General features: G+C 53.1%; 2 protein-coding genes across 4 annotated transcripts in view; both read left to right on the plus strand.

Annotated features, from left to right (window-relative positions):
- Positions 1–15,086, plus strand: part of GNAL (G protein subunit alpha L) — a 71,249-nt gene that overhangs the window by 46,861 nt on the left and 9,302 nt on the right. For all 3 annotated transcript variants that reach the window (XM_064481637.1, XM_064481638.1, XM_031439219.2), the window contains 2 exons: positions 13,576–13,630; positions 14,926–14,999. In XM_064481637.1, the coding sequence (XP_064337707.1) occupies positions 13,576–13,630; positions 14,926–14,999 (129 nt within the window). The remainder of the gene's footprint in view (positions 1–13,575; positions 13,631–14,925; positions 15,000–15,086) is intronic.
- On the plus strand, positions 5,959–8,183 carry CHMP1B (charged multivesicular body protein 1B). Its single transcript, XM_031439222.2, has one exon. The coding sequence runs from the start codon at positions 6,093–6,095 to the stop codon at positions 6,690–6,692; it is 600 nt and encodes a 199-aa protein (XP_031295082.1). The 5' UTR covers positions 5,959–6,092; the 3' UTR covers positions 6,693–8,183.

Raw genomic sequence — 15,086 nt, forward strand, 5'->3', positions numbered from 1 at the left:
TGACCAGAGACTGTATTTCATCCCGTTCCCACTGCGAAAATTGAGAACAACCCTAGCTGCGTTATCCCCCAAATGCACTTCCTCTAAGTCCTAATAATGCGTGATTCTGTAGTCATGGAAACAGCTATTTTGGGAGAAGGGAAGTCGGAGAAAATTGGATCTTTAGCGCAGGATGGTACAATCAGACTTGGCTTAATCTGACTTGAAACTGTAGCTCAGAGGGTGGGTTCTGCTGCTGCGCACACGCACACGTGTGTCTCCGTGATCCTCACCGTCAGGGTACCTCTGTTTACATAATGGGAGTAGAAGACACTCCCTGAGGGAGAGAACATGCCAGAAAAGAGAGGAGCAGGGCAAAGGCGAAGTGACTCCCAGCACGCCCCACAGCTGCCCTCTGCTGCCGGCAGAAGCGTGGGGGCCACGTCCTTCCTCTCACCCCGGTCTGAGTCTCACAGCTCCCCAGTCCTTGAACCTGAGCTGTCAGGACAGTCCAGATAAACTGGGAGTTCGAGATTTGCAGCTACTAACTACTGTGTGTAAAACAGACGAACAGCATGGTCCCACTGTACAGCACAGGGAACTGTATTCAGGGCCTTACAATAGCCAATAATGAAAAAGAACATGAAAAGGAATATACATATATAGCTGAGTTACTATGCTGTACACCAGAAACTGGCACAGCATTGTAAATCAACTATACTTCCATTTTAAAAAAATAATAATAAATAAGTTAAAATTGAAAAGAAAAGTTTAACAAACATTATGTGAGCTTCAGATGTGTGCCAGGCACTGCCACACAGTAGATTTTGAAGATGACAGTGGCTCCAAGTTTATAAAAAGTGAATTTTCACAAGGCCACCCATTTTCTCAGATTCTGAAGTCACTCTCTTCAACTTTCCATTTCTGTCTAATTCGTCTCATGAACCCGGTTTGCAAGTGACAGGCAGGACAGCTTGGTTCTGCACAGAATGCCTCAAGGGTCAGGACACATCAGGATAAATCACAGAAGAGGGAGAATGTTTGTAAATCATGTATCTGATAAGTTACTTGTATCTAGAATATATAAAGAACTCTCTTACAAAGCAATAATAAAAAGATAAATAATCCAGTTTTCAGGCGAGCAGAGGATCAGAAGAGACATTTCCCCAGTAAGATACGAAAGTTACCAACAAGCCTGAAAAGACGTTCGGCACCGTCAGCTGCTGGGGAAACGCAAACCGAAACCCTGGTGAGGCACCACTTCACAGCCACCAGGATGGCTAGACTCAAAAAGTCAGGGATAAACAGATGTTGGCGAGGACAAGGTAAAACTGGGGCGCTCATACACTTCTGGTGGGAATGTGAAATGGTGCAGCCCTTGTGGAAGACAGCCTGGTGGTTCCTGGAAAAGTTAAACCTAGGATTACCATGTGACACGGCGGTCCCTCGGTGTGTACCCAAGAGAACTAACTGAAAACATAATCTACCCCCCCCCGAAACTTCAAGACAATGCTGCGGAGGCCATCCAGCATGAGAAGCACATGATTTCAGATTTCGCAGTCTCACTTTCCTTTTTAAAATCAGCTTAAAGAGAAGAGGGGAGAAAAGGAAAAACAAAAATGCTGATTCAAAATAGAATTCCCGTATGTTTTAATCTCGCTGAACAGTCGTCTTTATGGAAACTAGCAGGTAACGTTATAGCTGTTAGTTCCCTCGGACCCAGAGCTGCTCTCCCCCAGGAAGTGCCTGACACGGTGGCGTCTCATCAGACAGTTGCTGATGAGTAGCTGAGTCTCATCAGGCTGTTCCAGCTCTCCATTCCAGACGGGTGCCTGTTCCACGGCTGGATGGTCACGGGGCATCAGTGTCCACCGCTGTGCCTGGAACACAGCCCCGCACACAGTAGGTGTTCAAAAAGCCTCTGAAACCAACAGACTTTTAGGTCATACCTGTTCTTTCCCTGCTCTGTCTACTGTTTCCAGTCTGCCATCCTCACGTATACGGATTAATCTCTCTACAAAGCTCAGATACAGACACAGTACGTGTTCACAGCAGTGTTATTCAAAACAGCCAGAAAGCGGAAACAACGCCAGCGTCCACCGTGTGACGTCTGGGAGACGCAGCGTGTCTGTCCGCGCGGCGGGCGGACCCCCACGCAGCCTTCACAGAACGGAGCTCCGGGTCCTGGCCCTGCGTGGCCTCCCTTCCAGCAGGAGTCTTCACTCAGAGAAAACTGCCGCAGTAAACCGAACGGTACACAAGCTCTCCCCTCCTCCCAGTAAACGGCGAGGACGTGTTCACACATCAGGAAGTGTAATTAAAGCCTTTAAAACAGGATTGAGGAAGTAAGGAGGGTGCCCTTTGGTGATTTCACATCAAAGAAAGCTTTCAAAAAAGGGAGAAAGCACAGCCTGCCGTAGGTTAGTACAGGCGCCAGTGGTGAGAGTTAAATCCCTTCCTCACGCGGGACTCCGCTGGTTACATAATAGTTAGACCCCATGATATCAACGGAGAGCTGCCTTTCAGATCCAGGCTTCGTTCTGTGCTTGTGTGCACGTACCTGAGGAGATCCAGGTTCCGTCTGCTCCCTGACAGTTTCATTCCTAGGACAGCGGTTCAGCGCACGGCGGGCCAGGGTTTCCTGCTCTGTCATGTGTCGGGGTGACCCTCGAGTGTTGGGCATTATTTCTGCGAAGAGGGGATGAAAGATTCATCGTACCAGCTCCCCAGGGCTAAGAAAGAAACCGCTCTGCCATGACTCTGCTAAGACGTATGCAGTGGCTAAATATATCTTCTAAGATTCCTCTGGGGCGGATAATCGAGGTGGAGCCGCTGCCCATGATGCACACTTTAACATTATTAGGTAAAAAGGAGAGCTGCTGTCACCGACACTCCCACCAGTCATGTGTGAGCTTCTTCGTAGTTTCACGTCTTCGCCAAGGCACACTATTTTGAGACTAGGTGCAAAGTAGCGAACTTTCAAAATGTCACCTGGACAGTCGGAAGGGACAGACAGCTACTGAGCAGATCAACACAAATAAATACACAGATATAAACGTGGGAAGTGAGGGGGAGCGCTGAAAGAGAAACTGGGGCAAAACATTTCAAAACCCCTAGAAAGCTGCCTATAAGAATTCAGTAATATTTTAACACGCAATAAAGTAATTTTCTTGTCTGCTTTTTTTTGCCTTTACGTTTAGCAAATGATTCTTTTCCAGTGAATTCAAGCCACAGGTCCTCCGTAAGTATCTCCAGTTTCACCTTTTGTGTTGATTTAAAGAAAGGTAGGAACGAATAGGCCACAGGTACCAAATTGTAGCATATTTTTCTTCCACCATTTTATGATATAACTAACTAACCAGTTGGACTTGCAGCTTTCTAGAACCGTCTGCACTTCACTAAAAACGTTCTGACAGTCCTAAAAACAAAACCTTTCTACTTTGGCAATGGGCTGTATGCTCTTTTTCACACCATGAAGAGAGACCAGAGGTTCTTCTGTGCCACCAGACTGGTCATGGGACCAAAGTCTCCCTTGATAACCTTGCATGCTCCCAAAGCAGTCTCCCCTTTCCTAGAGACACGAAAAGGGAACCATAATCCTGTTTGCGTGTTTTCATTGTTCCTAAAGGGGGTACTAGGCGCTGAAGCCCGCACCTCCTGCCTGGTAAGCAGGCGCTGTGCCGCCGAGCCGCTGAGCTGTGCCCTCCCCCTGGAAGCAGGACACTCTGACCTGACCCTGAAGCGTGGCCCTCAGCGGAAGGCAGGGTGTGGGTGCAGGAAAGAGGCTGAGTCCTAAGAATCCAAAGGAAGAACTTGGTGCGGAGGTGCTGCTGTTTAGTGAGTAGGAGGTCTTGGGGAGGACAGCGCAGTCGGGGGAGGAGGCCTTGCCCCCAGCTCTCCAGGGTCAGGGGGCCCACAGGTACGCTGGGCTCAGAGAAAAGCCAGAGAGGACTGGTCTTCTGTCCCTGTTAACTGACTGGCCCCCGTTGTTTTATTACTGGTCCCGCCGCATCCATGGAGCCTGCTCCACACACTCAGCAGGTGTGGCCCTGGCCAATGGCTCAGGTCTGGTGCTTCAGTCTTCCTGCCTGTGAGCTGGAGCTGCTGATAGTATCTACCCCCTGGGGCTTGTGAGGACGTGATGGGTTCACGGGAAGCGCCCAGAACAAGCCAGCACGCCCACACTGAATAAACGTAGTTGTCGCTGCCCTCACAGTCTGTCAGACCCTCTCACCCAATTAGACTTTGTCACGAAGCGAAACTGGACGAGGCCAGGGGCCCAAAAGAAAGGGTGGCTCAGGTGGCAGGTGAGCCGCACAGGGGCTGTAGGCCCTCTGAGCTCCACTTCAGACAGATTTCTTCCCTCTCTTGGTTTTTTTATATTCTGTTTCTAGAAATGTCTCATGTGAAGAAAGAGTTCTGCTTTAGGGTAAGAAAGTAATCTTGGCGAAGCATCTAACTAGGGTCCTGTCCTGGCGCCTTGGCCACAGGTCAGTGCAGCCAAGCTTCAGTGGATACAATACACATGCCTGCTGCATGTGGAGGGCTTGCTGGTTACACAGCGGGAAGGGAATAAGACTGTTCTCTGCTGCCACGTGGCTCACATAACAGGTACCCGCGGGCGGTGCCAGGCGGCCTGCCCTGTGTGCCGTGCAGACGTGCCTGCAGGGGCAGTGTGGAGGAGGGAGTCCTGGGAGGCTTCACGGAGGAGGCAGCTTTTGAGCAGACATAGGATTCAGTAGGCAGAGGTTCGCGAGGTAGAGCCCAAGCAGCAGGACAGTGTGCAGAGGGAGGACCATCCCGTCTCATCCACGGTGACAAAGTGACACAAACGATGCTTCCGTCTGGCTTGACTGGCACCAGGGGAGGGGCAGAAAAGGGAGGGTGGGAGCCGTGTCTGCCAGGTGCCTTTCTGCCCAGGTTTTAGAGGAAGAGAGTGCTACAACGAGAACTGTGCTTTATGGAAACGCAGGTGACAACAGCACCACTGGCGAATTATCACAGGAGACCCAGAGGGACGGGGAAACTGCGTTAAAACTACAGCAAACAAAATTACGCTCAGAATTCATGTTCAGCCCAGCTCACTGGGGCGGGCTGGGCCTTTATATGCCGTTACTGCTCTTCGGGAGGAATGTTTCTAGAAGGCGAGGGCCCGCACGCTGAGGGGTGCCCGGCGCAGTGGCAGCGGGCGCCGGCCTGGTGCCTCCCAGCCTCTGCCTGCGTAACGCAGCCTGACAGATCAGCCTGTCAGACTGAAATGGGAATCAGGGTCCTTGGATAGTTATAAAACACCAGAGTCCTATCGGCAAAAGATGTCTTTTTACTAAGGATTCAGTGGAGGATTTTTGGATGGCGGTTGCTGGCAAGTCACCCACAAGCCGAATCGCCGCGGTGTAAGTGTCTTTTCACCAGTCCGCCGTCGGGGAGGTACTTTCACCCCCTGCAGCCCACCTGTCCTCAAAGACCGCGAGGCCGGTCAGCGATCAGCCTTCGTTCTGCTTCGTTGTTAACGCATGAAGGGCCCAGGTTCCCCGGAAAGCGGACGTCGCCAGTGCGGACGGAGAGGGCTGCGGTCCGCACACCTGGGGGCGGACACTCAGGCCGCCAAGGTCTGACTTTGGGCACTTTTTATGAGCAGCGCCGGACCATCCTTCCGTGTCTAAGGAGGTGTGCGGACACGCCTCTCTGTGCGTTTACTCATGTTTCAGTACCGTAACCACCGCGGGGAACTCGGCCAGGACAGCGCGCGTCCGGGTCCGCGCGCCAGCGTCCGCGTCCGCGCGCCAGCGTCCGCGCGGCGGCGCGCAGGTCCGCGCGGGGCGGCCGGAGCCCCGCCCCCGGCGCTGTGCGTCCCGCGGGCCCCGCCCCGGGTGCCGTGCGCCCCGCGGGCCCCGCCCCAGCGCCGGGCGTCCCGTGGAGCCCCGCCCCAGCTCCGCGTGTCACGTGGCCCTCGCCCAGGCGCCGGGAGATGACGTCACCTCCCGCGCCTCGCCCAGGAGAAGCAGGAAGTGGGACCAAAACAAAGGAGCGGCGGCCAGAAGCGAACTCCCGGTTCCTTCCTCCTTCCGCGCCCACCTCGGCCCTGGCCGACGACCCCGAGGAGCCGTCCGACCATGTCCAACATGGAGAAACACCTGTTCAACCTGAAGTTCGCGGCCAAAGAACTAAGCAGGAGTGCCAAAAAATGCGACAAGGAGGAAAAGGCTGAGAAGGCCAAAATTAAGAAGGCCATTCAGAAGGGCAACATGGAAGTTGCGAGGATTCACGCCGAGAATGCGATTCGCCAGAAGAACCAGGCGGTGAATTTCCTGAGAATGAGTGCGCGGGTCGATGCGGTGGCCGCCAGGGTCCAGACGGCCGTGACGATGGGCAAGGTGACCAAGTCGATGGCCGGTGTGGTGAAGTCGATGGACGCGACGCTGAAGACCATGAATCTGGAGAAGATCTCCGCCCTGATGGACAAGTTCGAGCACCAGTTTGAGACGCTGGACGTGCAGACGCAGCAGATGGAAGACACGATGAGCAGCACGACGACGCTGACCACCCCCCAGAACCAGGTGGACATGCTGCTGCAGGAGATGGCCGACGAGGCCGGCCTCGACCTCAACATGGAGCTGCCGCAGGGCCAGACCGGCTCGGTGGGCACCAGCGTGGCCTCGGCCGAGCAGGACGAGCTGTCCCAGAGACTGGCCCGCCTGCGGGACCAGGTGTGACCGCAGGACCCGCGCTGAGGCCGCGGCGCATCGGAAGAGACACCCTACACCAGAAATTCGCAGCGTGCCGGAATGCTGAACTGCCCTCTACTGAAGACTGTTCTACCCAGGCTCTCTCCTCTCCTGACGGGATTCTGAAGTTCTGTATAGCTTGTGATGACCTGTATTTTTATAGCTGCCTTCTAACAGAACTAGTTAACTTGGTGTGTATGAATGTTTCTCCAAAATTTGGTCAAAACTCTAATTCCTGGGAATTCAGTTTTCTGCCCGAATTATAAAAATTGAAGGGGTGTGTGTGAGTGTGTGTGTGTGTATTATAACTGATAATATCTAGAGTTGACAGGTGGTGATTACTTAGATTGACTACAGGGCTGTCAACACCTCATCCGCGACCTTATTTAAGGACAGTGCTATTCTGCGCATCTTTTCTTTTTTGGCATCAAATCGAGAGTACAGTTGACTATTAATCTGTTCTCATAACTTACACTAAAATTACCCTAGGACTTTCTTGCATAATACTCTCTTACTGTCTGCGTTATATAAATTCTTCATGTGGTAGTTGTCATTTTAATAACGGGGGAAATGCCATGTAACATCCACTTATTATAAGAGGAAATTATTCATTTATGTTAAGATTTACAAAGTTTAACATGGGACTTTTTTTTCAAGGGAACTTTTCTAATAAGTTTCTAGTTATTTTCCTATTTAATACTTTAATTGGGCTTCTTATAAGGTACGCTGCTTAGCATGGCAGTCATGTTACTCACTTTAACATTGCCAAAGAGCTGTTGATTGAGGAAGCCCTGGGACTGTGTGTGCGCATAGGTTTTGTTTTGATCTTAATCAAAAATAGAAATAAAATTAGAACTGCATTTTAGGGCCTAATTATTTGCATTTCTTATTTTGTCTTAAAGCAACACTTTTAAAACCTTTCCTTCACTGGAAGATTTCTCCATGAGAGAATTATTTCAGATAATTAAAAATATTCCTCCAAGTCCTTTGAGAGATTCGTCACCAAGTATTCACCATTATAACACTCTCCTGTGTTAGTGCGCGTGTTTAAGGGGGAGAAAACGAAGAGGTTTGTGCAGATGCTGACCGAGCCTCATACTAAGTGTCATTCTGACTGGATGCTGTTCCAGAGTTTTCCGTAAGGCACACCTGTCAGATGTCAGCCGCAAATCTTTCTAAAACTTGTCCTTTTTTGGTGTCTCCTGTGATTCACATGGTTGCACGGAGACAGCTGTGTGTGAATACAGCGTGAGCCCCACCCCCTCTTCAGACTGGAAAAAAATAATTACAACCTAAAAATTAGCTTAGTGTTGATCGTTTGGTAAATCGAGGACCCTTTTATAGCGCAGATACTCCCAACAAAACTAATCTATTTTGTGAGGTTAAACAAAGCTTGTATATGCTTGGACTTTCTTAAATATGTTCATTTCAAACTATATGAATGTACCTTTCTATGAAACATAAATATTTTCAAAAGCATACCAAGCCCACGAGTTATTTCCTCACTTTTGCAGTTGTTGAAATGCTGAAATGGAAGCCATAGAACTTTGTCAAATAGGTCATTTTACATTGCATGTTACTGCACATGAGTGCACATCCTGTTTAAAAAGCTATTGAAGGAATAAGAATTCAGAGGTAGATTTGGTTCAGAAATCGTGGTGGATTCCCAGACTCACCCTTAGCAACCGGAATGTCTGTCTGGTTGGCACGGTATTTACATGCATATTTTAGACGCCTAAGTTGTTATTTCTTTGCTGTAATAGTTTGTTTCTTCACGAGAACAGGATTCTTCCTCACATTGATACTTCCAGGCTAAGGAGAGAATTTACTGAGGATCCAAAGAGATGGTTCATCTTCCATGCAACCACTGGTGCAGTGTTTACTCTTACCTTCTCTTTTTATTTTTCTGCCTTCAAATGCGGTTTCCAGATGGATTTAGAGCGTACTTTTAGTCTGTGCCGTGGACTGTTGAGTTTGTCTCAGGCCACATGGTGAGTGCACTACTGGAGGGCTTTCTTACTGAAGCTGCTGCTCCTGAAGGAGTGTCGATGCGCGTTCACCTCTCAGGTGGGGGCCCCCTGCGGTCTTTGATTTGGAGAGCCACCTGGACTGAGCCCCATCCTGACAATCTTATTAACTGAACGTGGCCTCAGGTCAGCCATGCTCACATTGTTAGCAGAGGGGAGGCACTGCGTGTCCCAGATCTCATCTGCAGTGAGCATGACACCCTCATGGAGGTGTTTCTGTGGCCAAAACCCAGAGCTCAGGGCCTTGAGGGGTTTGGCAAAAAAATGAGAGCCCTCAGACATTAACCAAACAGGCTCCTGTCTTGTCTTTCTTTCTCTTTTAATCAACTGATTGGAATGAGCAGAATTCCTGCCTGGTTTTCCTGGGTTCCTTTCCCTACAACTAGGTGGTACATTCCATCTGGAGCAGGATCAGGGTGTCGGAGTCACGATTCCTGGGCCTGGTCGGGGGGCCCAGCTCAGCGGGCTCCAGGCTGGGTCTCCAGCATGGATGCCCACCTGCCCTGGGCGCCCTCCCTCCGTGAGTGCACGGAGGGTGCGGTGGGCACTGGGCAGAGCCCAGTGTGCCCTCGGGAGCCCGAGTCCTTTTCCTGCTCAGCGTTCCTCCAAATCCATGTCTGCACCCGCTTTTCCCATCTGTAAGCCTCCCTCCCAAAGAGTCTTTACCCAGAACTGCCGAATACAGCACAAGATTTAGACTAAAGTCTATCAGGTGCTGGCTCTCTGGGCTTCCTTCCAGAAATAAAAGACGTGCTTCTGTGATAAACGGCCCTCGGTGGAGTTAGGCGAGGCCTAGGCAAACAGGAAAATGCAGAGGTGTGTGCAGGTGTGGAAGAGTTGAGACGAACACTTAGTTGGGTGCTCCTTGCACACCGCGTGTTAGACCTCGACCTATAAAGGGGGTAGATCACAGCAGAGGGCGTGGACGGCGCTAATCCAGCCGTGAACCAGTAACTGCACGGGGGGATTATAGCCTCCCTGGTGGTTAGAACTGGCTTGTTTGCCTTCTCTTATTTTTTATTATATTTCTACATCTGCATTGAGCACACCACCAAAAGTGTACTTTCCGTCTGTCACCATGTAGTTAGTTGACTCCCTTCACCCATTTCCCTCCCCTCTCCCCCTCTGGTAACCACGACTCTGTTCTCTGTATCTACGTGTTTGGTTTGCTCATTTATTTTTGTTTGTGTTTTGTGTTCCACACGTGAATGAAATCATATGATATTTGTCTTTCTCCATCTGATTTGTTTTACTTGGCGTAATACCCTCAAGGTTATCCATGTCACAAATGGCAAGGTTTCATCCTTTTCGTGACTAAATATTATTCCACTGTATACGTACGTCTTGGCTCCTGTAAACAGTGCTGCAGTGAACAGGGGTGCAGGTATCTTTTCAAATAGGTGTTTTCATTTCCTTTGGGTATCTTCCCCAGAGTGGCATTGCTGGCGTACAGTAGCTCAGTTTTTAGTTTGAGGAACCTCCATACTCTTCCACAGGGGCTGCACTAATTTACAGTCCCACCAGCAGTGCACGGGGGCTCCCTTTTCTCCACATCCTCGCCCACGTTGATACTTGTGTTCTCTTTGGTGATAGCAGTCTGACGGCTGTGAGGGGACATCTCACTGTGGTTCTGTTTGCACTTCCCTGATGAGTAGCAGGGTTGAACCTCTTTCCACGTACCTGTTGGCCATCTGTATGTTTTCTCTGGAAAAGTGTCTATTTGGCTCTCCTGCCCATTTTTAAATCAGTTGTTTGTTCTTTTATTGCTGGGTTGCATGAGTTCTTCATGTATTTTGGATACTAGCCCCTGATCAGATACATGGTTTCCAAATGTCTTCTCCCGTTCAGCAGGCTGTTCGCTTGGCTGGCAGTCTCCTTTGCTGTGCGGAAGCTTTCTAGTTTGATGTAGTCCCATTTGTTTACTTCTAATTTTCTTTCTGTTGCCTGAGGAGACACCTCTGGAAAGACATTGTCCAAGAAAGACCAGTGTCCAAGAGCGCACTGCCTGTGCTTTCTAGGAGCTGTGTGGGTTCAGGTCTCACATTCAGGTCTTGCATCCGTTCCGAGTGGACTTTTGAGCGTGGTCTGCTTTGGTTCTCCTGCATGTGGCTGTCCAGCTTCCCCAGAGCCTGCCCCTCGTCCAGTGTATGTTCTTTGCTCCTTTGTCATCAGTTAATTGTCCATATATGTGCAGGTTTATTCTGGGCTTTCAATTCTGTTCCATAGAATTGGCTTCTTAGAACAGGGAGAGAGGGTTCAATCTGGGGCTTCCAAGAAAAAAAAACTGGAAATTACACGAAGGCCTGAAAAGCCGAAAACTCCATGGGGATCTGAGTGGAATTGAGGGTTTGGCGTCAAAAAGAATGAGGAAGAGGTGGGACAGATTGCCAAGGGCTTGGAGACCGGATTCAGGGTGGACTGTACCCTGAGGGGAGGAGCAGGACGTGAGTCATCGGGTGTCCCGTCCAGGTGACCGAGAGGACAGCCTCGGGCGGGGAGGAGGCGGCATAGTGCTTCCCGGAGCAGGCTCATCCCCCAGGGCTGCGGGGCGGGGGCTCAGGTGTACAGCGTGGTGCCGGGGGTCTGCAGAGGCCAGTCCTGGTCTGAGGACACCTCTGACGCTGCCTGGACCTCGGCCCCGCTGCGCGTGGGGACGGCCTGGTGCTCTGTCACTCTTGGTAACACTTCCCTTGTATCTTTATATCAAGGAAGTAAGCGTCATGCAGTAAACCCCAAGACCACGCTGAGAAGTTTTTTACCTGCCTTGACAGAGCTCCAGCTTATGGCATTTTTCACAAAAGAAATCATTTAAAGTGCATCCTAATGAAATTTCGCCGGTGCTTTTCTTCAGACCCAGGTGTTTAAAGGCGTTAAACAGAGTAGTTCCATCTTCCCGCGGTCACGGCCCCGGCCCGGCCCCGCCCCGGCCGCAGGGGCCCTGACTGCAGTGGGGGAGCAGACGTGCGAAATGCTCCGAGTCCATCTCAAGCAAGGCGGGTGAGGATGAAAACACTTCTGCAAATGCTAACCTCCCCAGCTGTGGCGGGAGACAGTGAACAAAGCCGAAGTATGTCGCGTTCAGCTGCTTTTCTTCTGGTGCCCGGTGGGAGCGAGCTCCCCCCGCTGTAAGTTGTGCGGCCCTGCCTCAGCTCTGCGGTGGGACGCAGCGCCCTGGCCAGGGCGGGAGGCGGTCTTGCTGGGTCTGTGACACCCCTGCCCCTGCATTTCAGGCTGCGGTGCCGGCGGGGGAGGGGATCGTGTGCCGGTGGGAGGTGGCCCCCACGTCTGTGGTGTGGAAGCTCACAGGCACCGGGCTGGGAGCGAGGACCAGCAGCGCGTCACTTCAGACACCTGTGGTGGACAGCACAGCATCTGGGTGGGGAGGCGGGCCATGTCCCTCTGGCCTGTGTCATGTTCACTGTCCCCAGGCCGGACCCCCCCTGACCACAGGGACACCCCGTCCAGGTGGGCACAGGTCACTTGGAGCCTCCTGGTCCTCACGTGCATCCCCTCCTGAAGCCCCTGCCACCCCCCGGGAAGTGGTCCTCTGCTCACAGCCCCGGGCCTCTGTGTCCGTGGTGGGCGTGCCTCTCAGCCGCCTGCTCATGCCTGCTCTCAGCTGCGGGAGGAGGAGGGCGTGGACAGCGTTCATCCCACAGCTACGTGGGGGCCGGCCGCACCAGGTGCCGGGAACCTGGGCCAACAAGGCAGACCCGCCCTGGGGGCCTCGCGTTTGGAGGAAGAGACAGATATTGACAAAAAATCAGTAAACAACCAATAATAAGAATAGGAGAGTTTTATGTGAGCCAAACTGAGGACTAGCCCAGAAGCCCACTTCCCAGATCACTGTGAGGAACTGCTCCAGAGAAACAGGGTTTCAGCAGTTTTATGTCTGGTCAGAACAAAGAACATTAAACAAGTCGGGGTTACATTTCTTCAAGGTTAATAAAAAAGAAAAAAACAGAACAGAACAGACCAGCAGCGTGCCCTCGGCACCCGGGGAGGGAGTCTCATCATCAAAGGAGGACCAGCACTGGCGTCCCGGGAAGGGCAGCGTTTAATCTGTATTTTTAACGTGGACCTTCTTCACTTCTGGCCAGCGTGCTCTTTTCTATAGTAGCTAAAGCAGATGTACAATGTACGTCTGATGGGCCACAGACAGGCTGTTCTAGTTAGCATCAAATTCAAGTTAACTCGTGTTTGAGCCAAAATGACTTCCCTGCACCGCAATATGTGAACCCTTCTTTAATCACAGATAAGAAACAGATAAACAACTGCGTGTGAAGCTCGTCAGGCCATGGGAAGCGCTGGGAAGAGAAAGAGAGCAGGCTTGACAGGAGGAGGAGGGCCTTTGAGACAAGGTGGACGCGGCCTCTCTGCAGGCGGAGAGCGAGCATCAGCGGGGCCAGGCTCCTACAGACCCGTGTCCTTCCCTCCCTCCCTGTGTCGGTGACACACCAGGCCGCCGGGGACCAGCCGCACACTCACAGCCTCCGCCAGGCCTGTGCACCGGGCTCGGCTCACACTCAGCTCTGCGTCCTCCTGGGACGGTCTTGCACTGAAGGACCATCTCCCGCCTCCCACGTTGTGCCTCATCCCCACATGGCCTCCTTGTGGAGCAGCCCCGCGAGGAGGCCCGTCCCTCCCAGGGTCTGCGCAATGGGAGAGGGAGGAGGGCAGCCTGAGGTCCGGCCCCTCATCAGGACGCTGACCTGCCAGGGAGACGCACACCCAGGACACAAGGCGGGAACTCCGGGGGCCTGTGCTGCCCCGTCCTCTGTACCTGCCCCACAGCCCGGAAGGACGTCTCGGGCACCTGTGAGCAGCTCTGGCTTTCTTTTCAGCTTCCTGGAGAGAATCGACAGCGTCAGCCTGGTGGACTACACGCCCACCGACCAGGTAGGAGGCCAGGGCCCTGGCACGCCCGGCGCTCATCTGACAGCATGCTCGGGGGGAGGTCCTCCGTGCCACCTCTCCTTGCAGGCTGTCTGTGCAGGGCTTGCGTGAGCGCGCGGTATGGTCACTGCACCCTGCGTCTTGCCCCCCGACCTGTTGCCCTCAGACTTCCAGACTGCCAGCATCGAGATGATTGTATCTGTGCAGAGGGAAGCCGCCCTCCCCTTCCTCCTGGAGCCATCCACAGAGAGACTAACCGTGGTTCCCAGCTCAGAAACTGTTCAGTCCAGGGTCACAGACCCCAAACACACTGTGGGCCACGTCCCACTTGGGGTGAGGCGGAGAAAAACGCCCACGGCACGTGTGTCAGCAGCAGAGGGGGACCTCCTGTGTCCCCGCAACCTCTGACCCCCAGGTGCCTACAGGGACTTGGAGAAGCCTGCCTGGTTCAGCTCCGAAGCCCCCAGACGCCCCTCGAGCTAGTGAACCCCAAGGAGGTTAGAGTCTCTGCTCAAACTGACCCTCCAACACTCCCAGTGTCCCTGTCCCCTGGGGGGCCTGGTGGGGCCCCTCCTGGAGGCTCTCTGCCCCCAGGGGTCCGAGCTCCTTGCTGTCCCCTGAGTCCATCCCTCTGGGAGGTGGCCCCGGGAGCTCAGAAGCACCCAGCTGATGGAGCTGTCGGGACTTCCCGATCTTGAGCTGGTCGTGCTGGTCCGTCAGAACACTTCAGGCTGAGAGGAGCGGCCCCTCCCCACTGCTGGAAGCATTGTGGGGGCGGAGGGAGGTTAACATCCCGCTGGGTTAGGTGACACGTGACAAGCGTGCAGCGTGGTCAGCTTCGTGAAGCTACGGCTCTCCCGCCTCAGGAGCACCTCGGCCTTTCCCTCAGGAGCAGGCACAGGCAGAACAGGGGGGCCCATCCACAGGCAGCCAGCATCCCGCTCAGGAAGCTCACGGCCCCTGAGCGCAGAGGGTCGCTTCTGTGGCTTCTCACCCAAGAGTGCGACCCCGAGTGGGCGGCGTCCGGGCGCAGCGGCGGCTGGTGGTCGGGACGTGCAGCAGTGGGAAGCGGTCCTGAGCGGCTCGGAGAAACCCCCACAGAGGATGGCGGCGCGGCCGCTGGTCTCCGGGGCCATGTGGTCCGCGTGTCTTCCTCTGGGGACTGGGACGGCCCCGTCTGAGTTTTTACTGTCTCTTTTGCGCGGAAGGGAGTATGACTTGAACTCCCGATGACCCACGGCCCCCGGCCTGCCCCTCTGGATCGGGGTCACCGGGTTTGCTTTTCTTCCTGCCCCCAGGACCTTCTCAGGTGCAGAGTTCTGACGTCAGGGATTTTTGAGACTCGATTCCAAGTGGATAAAGTCAACTTTCAGTAAGTGTGTGGTGGAGGAGCCTCTGCGGGGATGCGGGCAGGGCCCTTCTTGCGGGGCCCCAGGCGTGGGGTCAGGGGATCGGCCTG

This window comes from Camelus dromedarius, chromosome 32 (genome assembly GCF_036321535.1).
Source record: "Camelus dromedarius isolate mCamDro1 chromosome 32, mCamDro1.pat, whole genome shotgun sequence".
Taxonomy (NCBI): Eukaryota; Metazoa; Chordata; class Mammalia; order Artiodactyla; family Camelidae; genus Camelus; species Camelus dromedarius.

Excerpts from the sequence above, each read along its gene's own strand:
- CHMP1B (XM_031439222.2), top strand. The coding sequence starts at position 6,093 with ATGTCCAACATGGAGAAACACCTGTTCAACCTGAAGTTCGCGGCCAAA.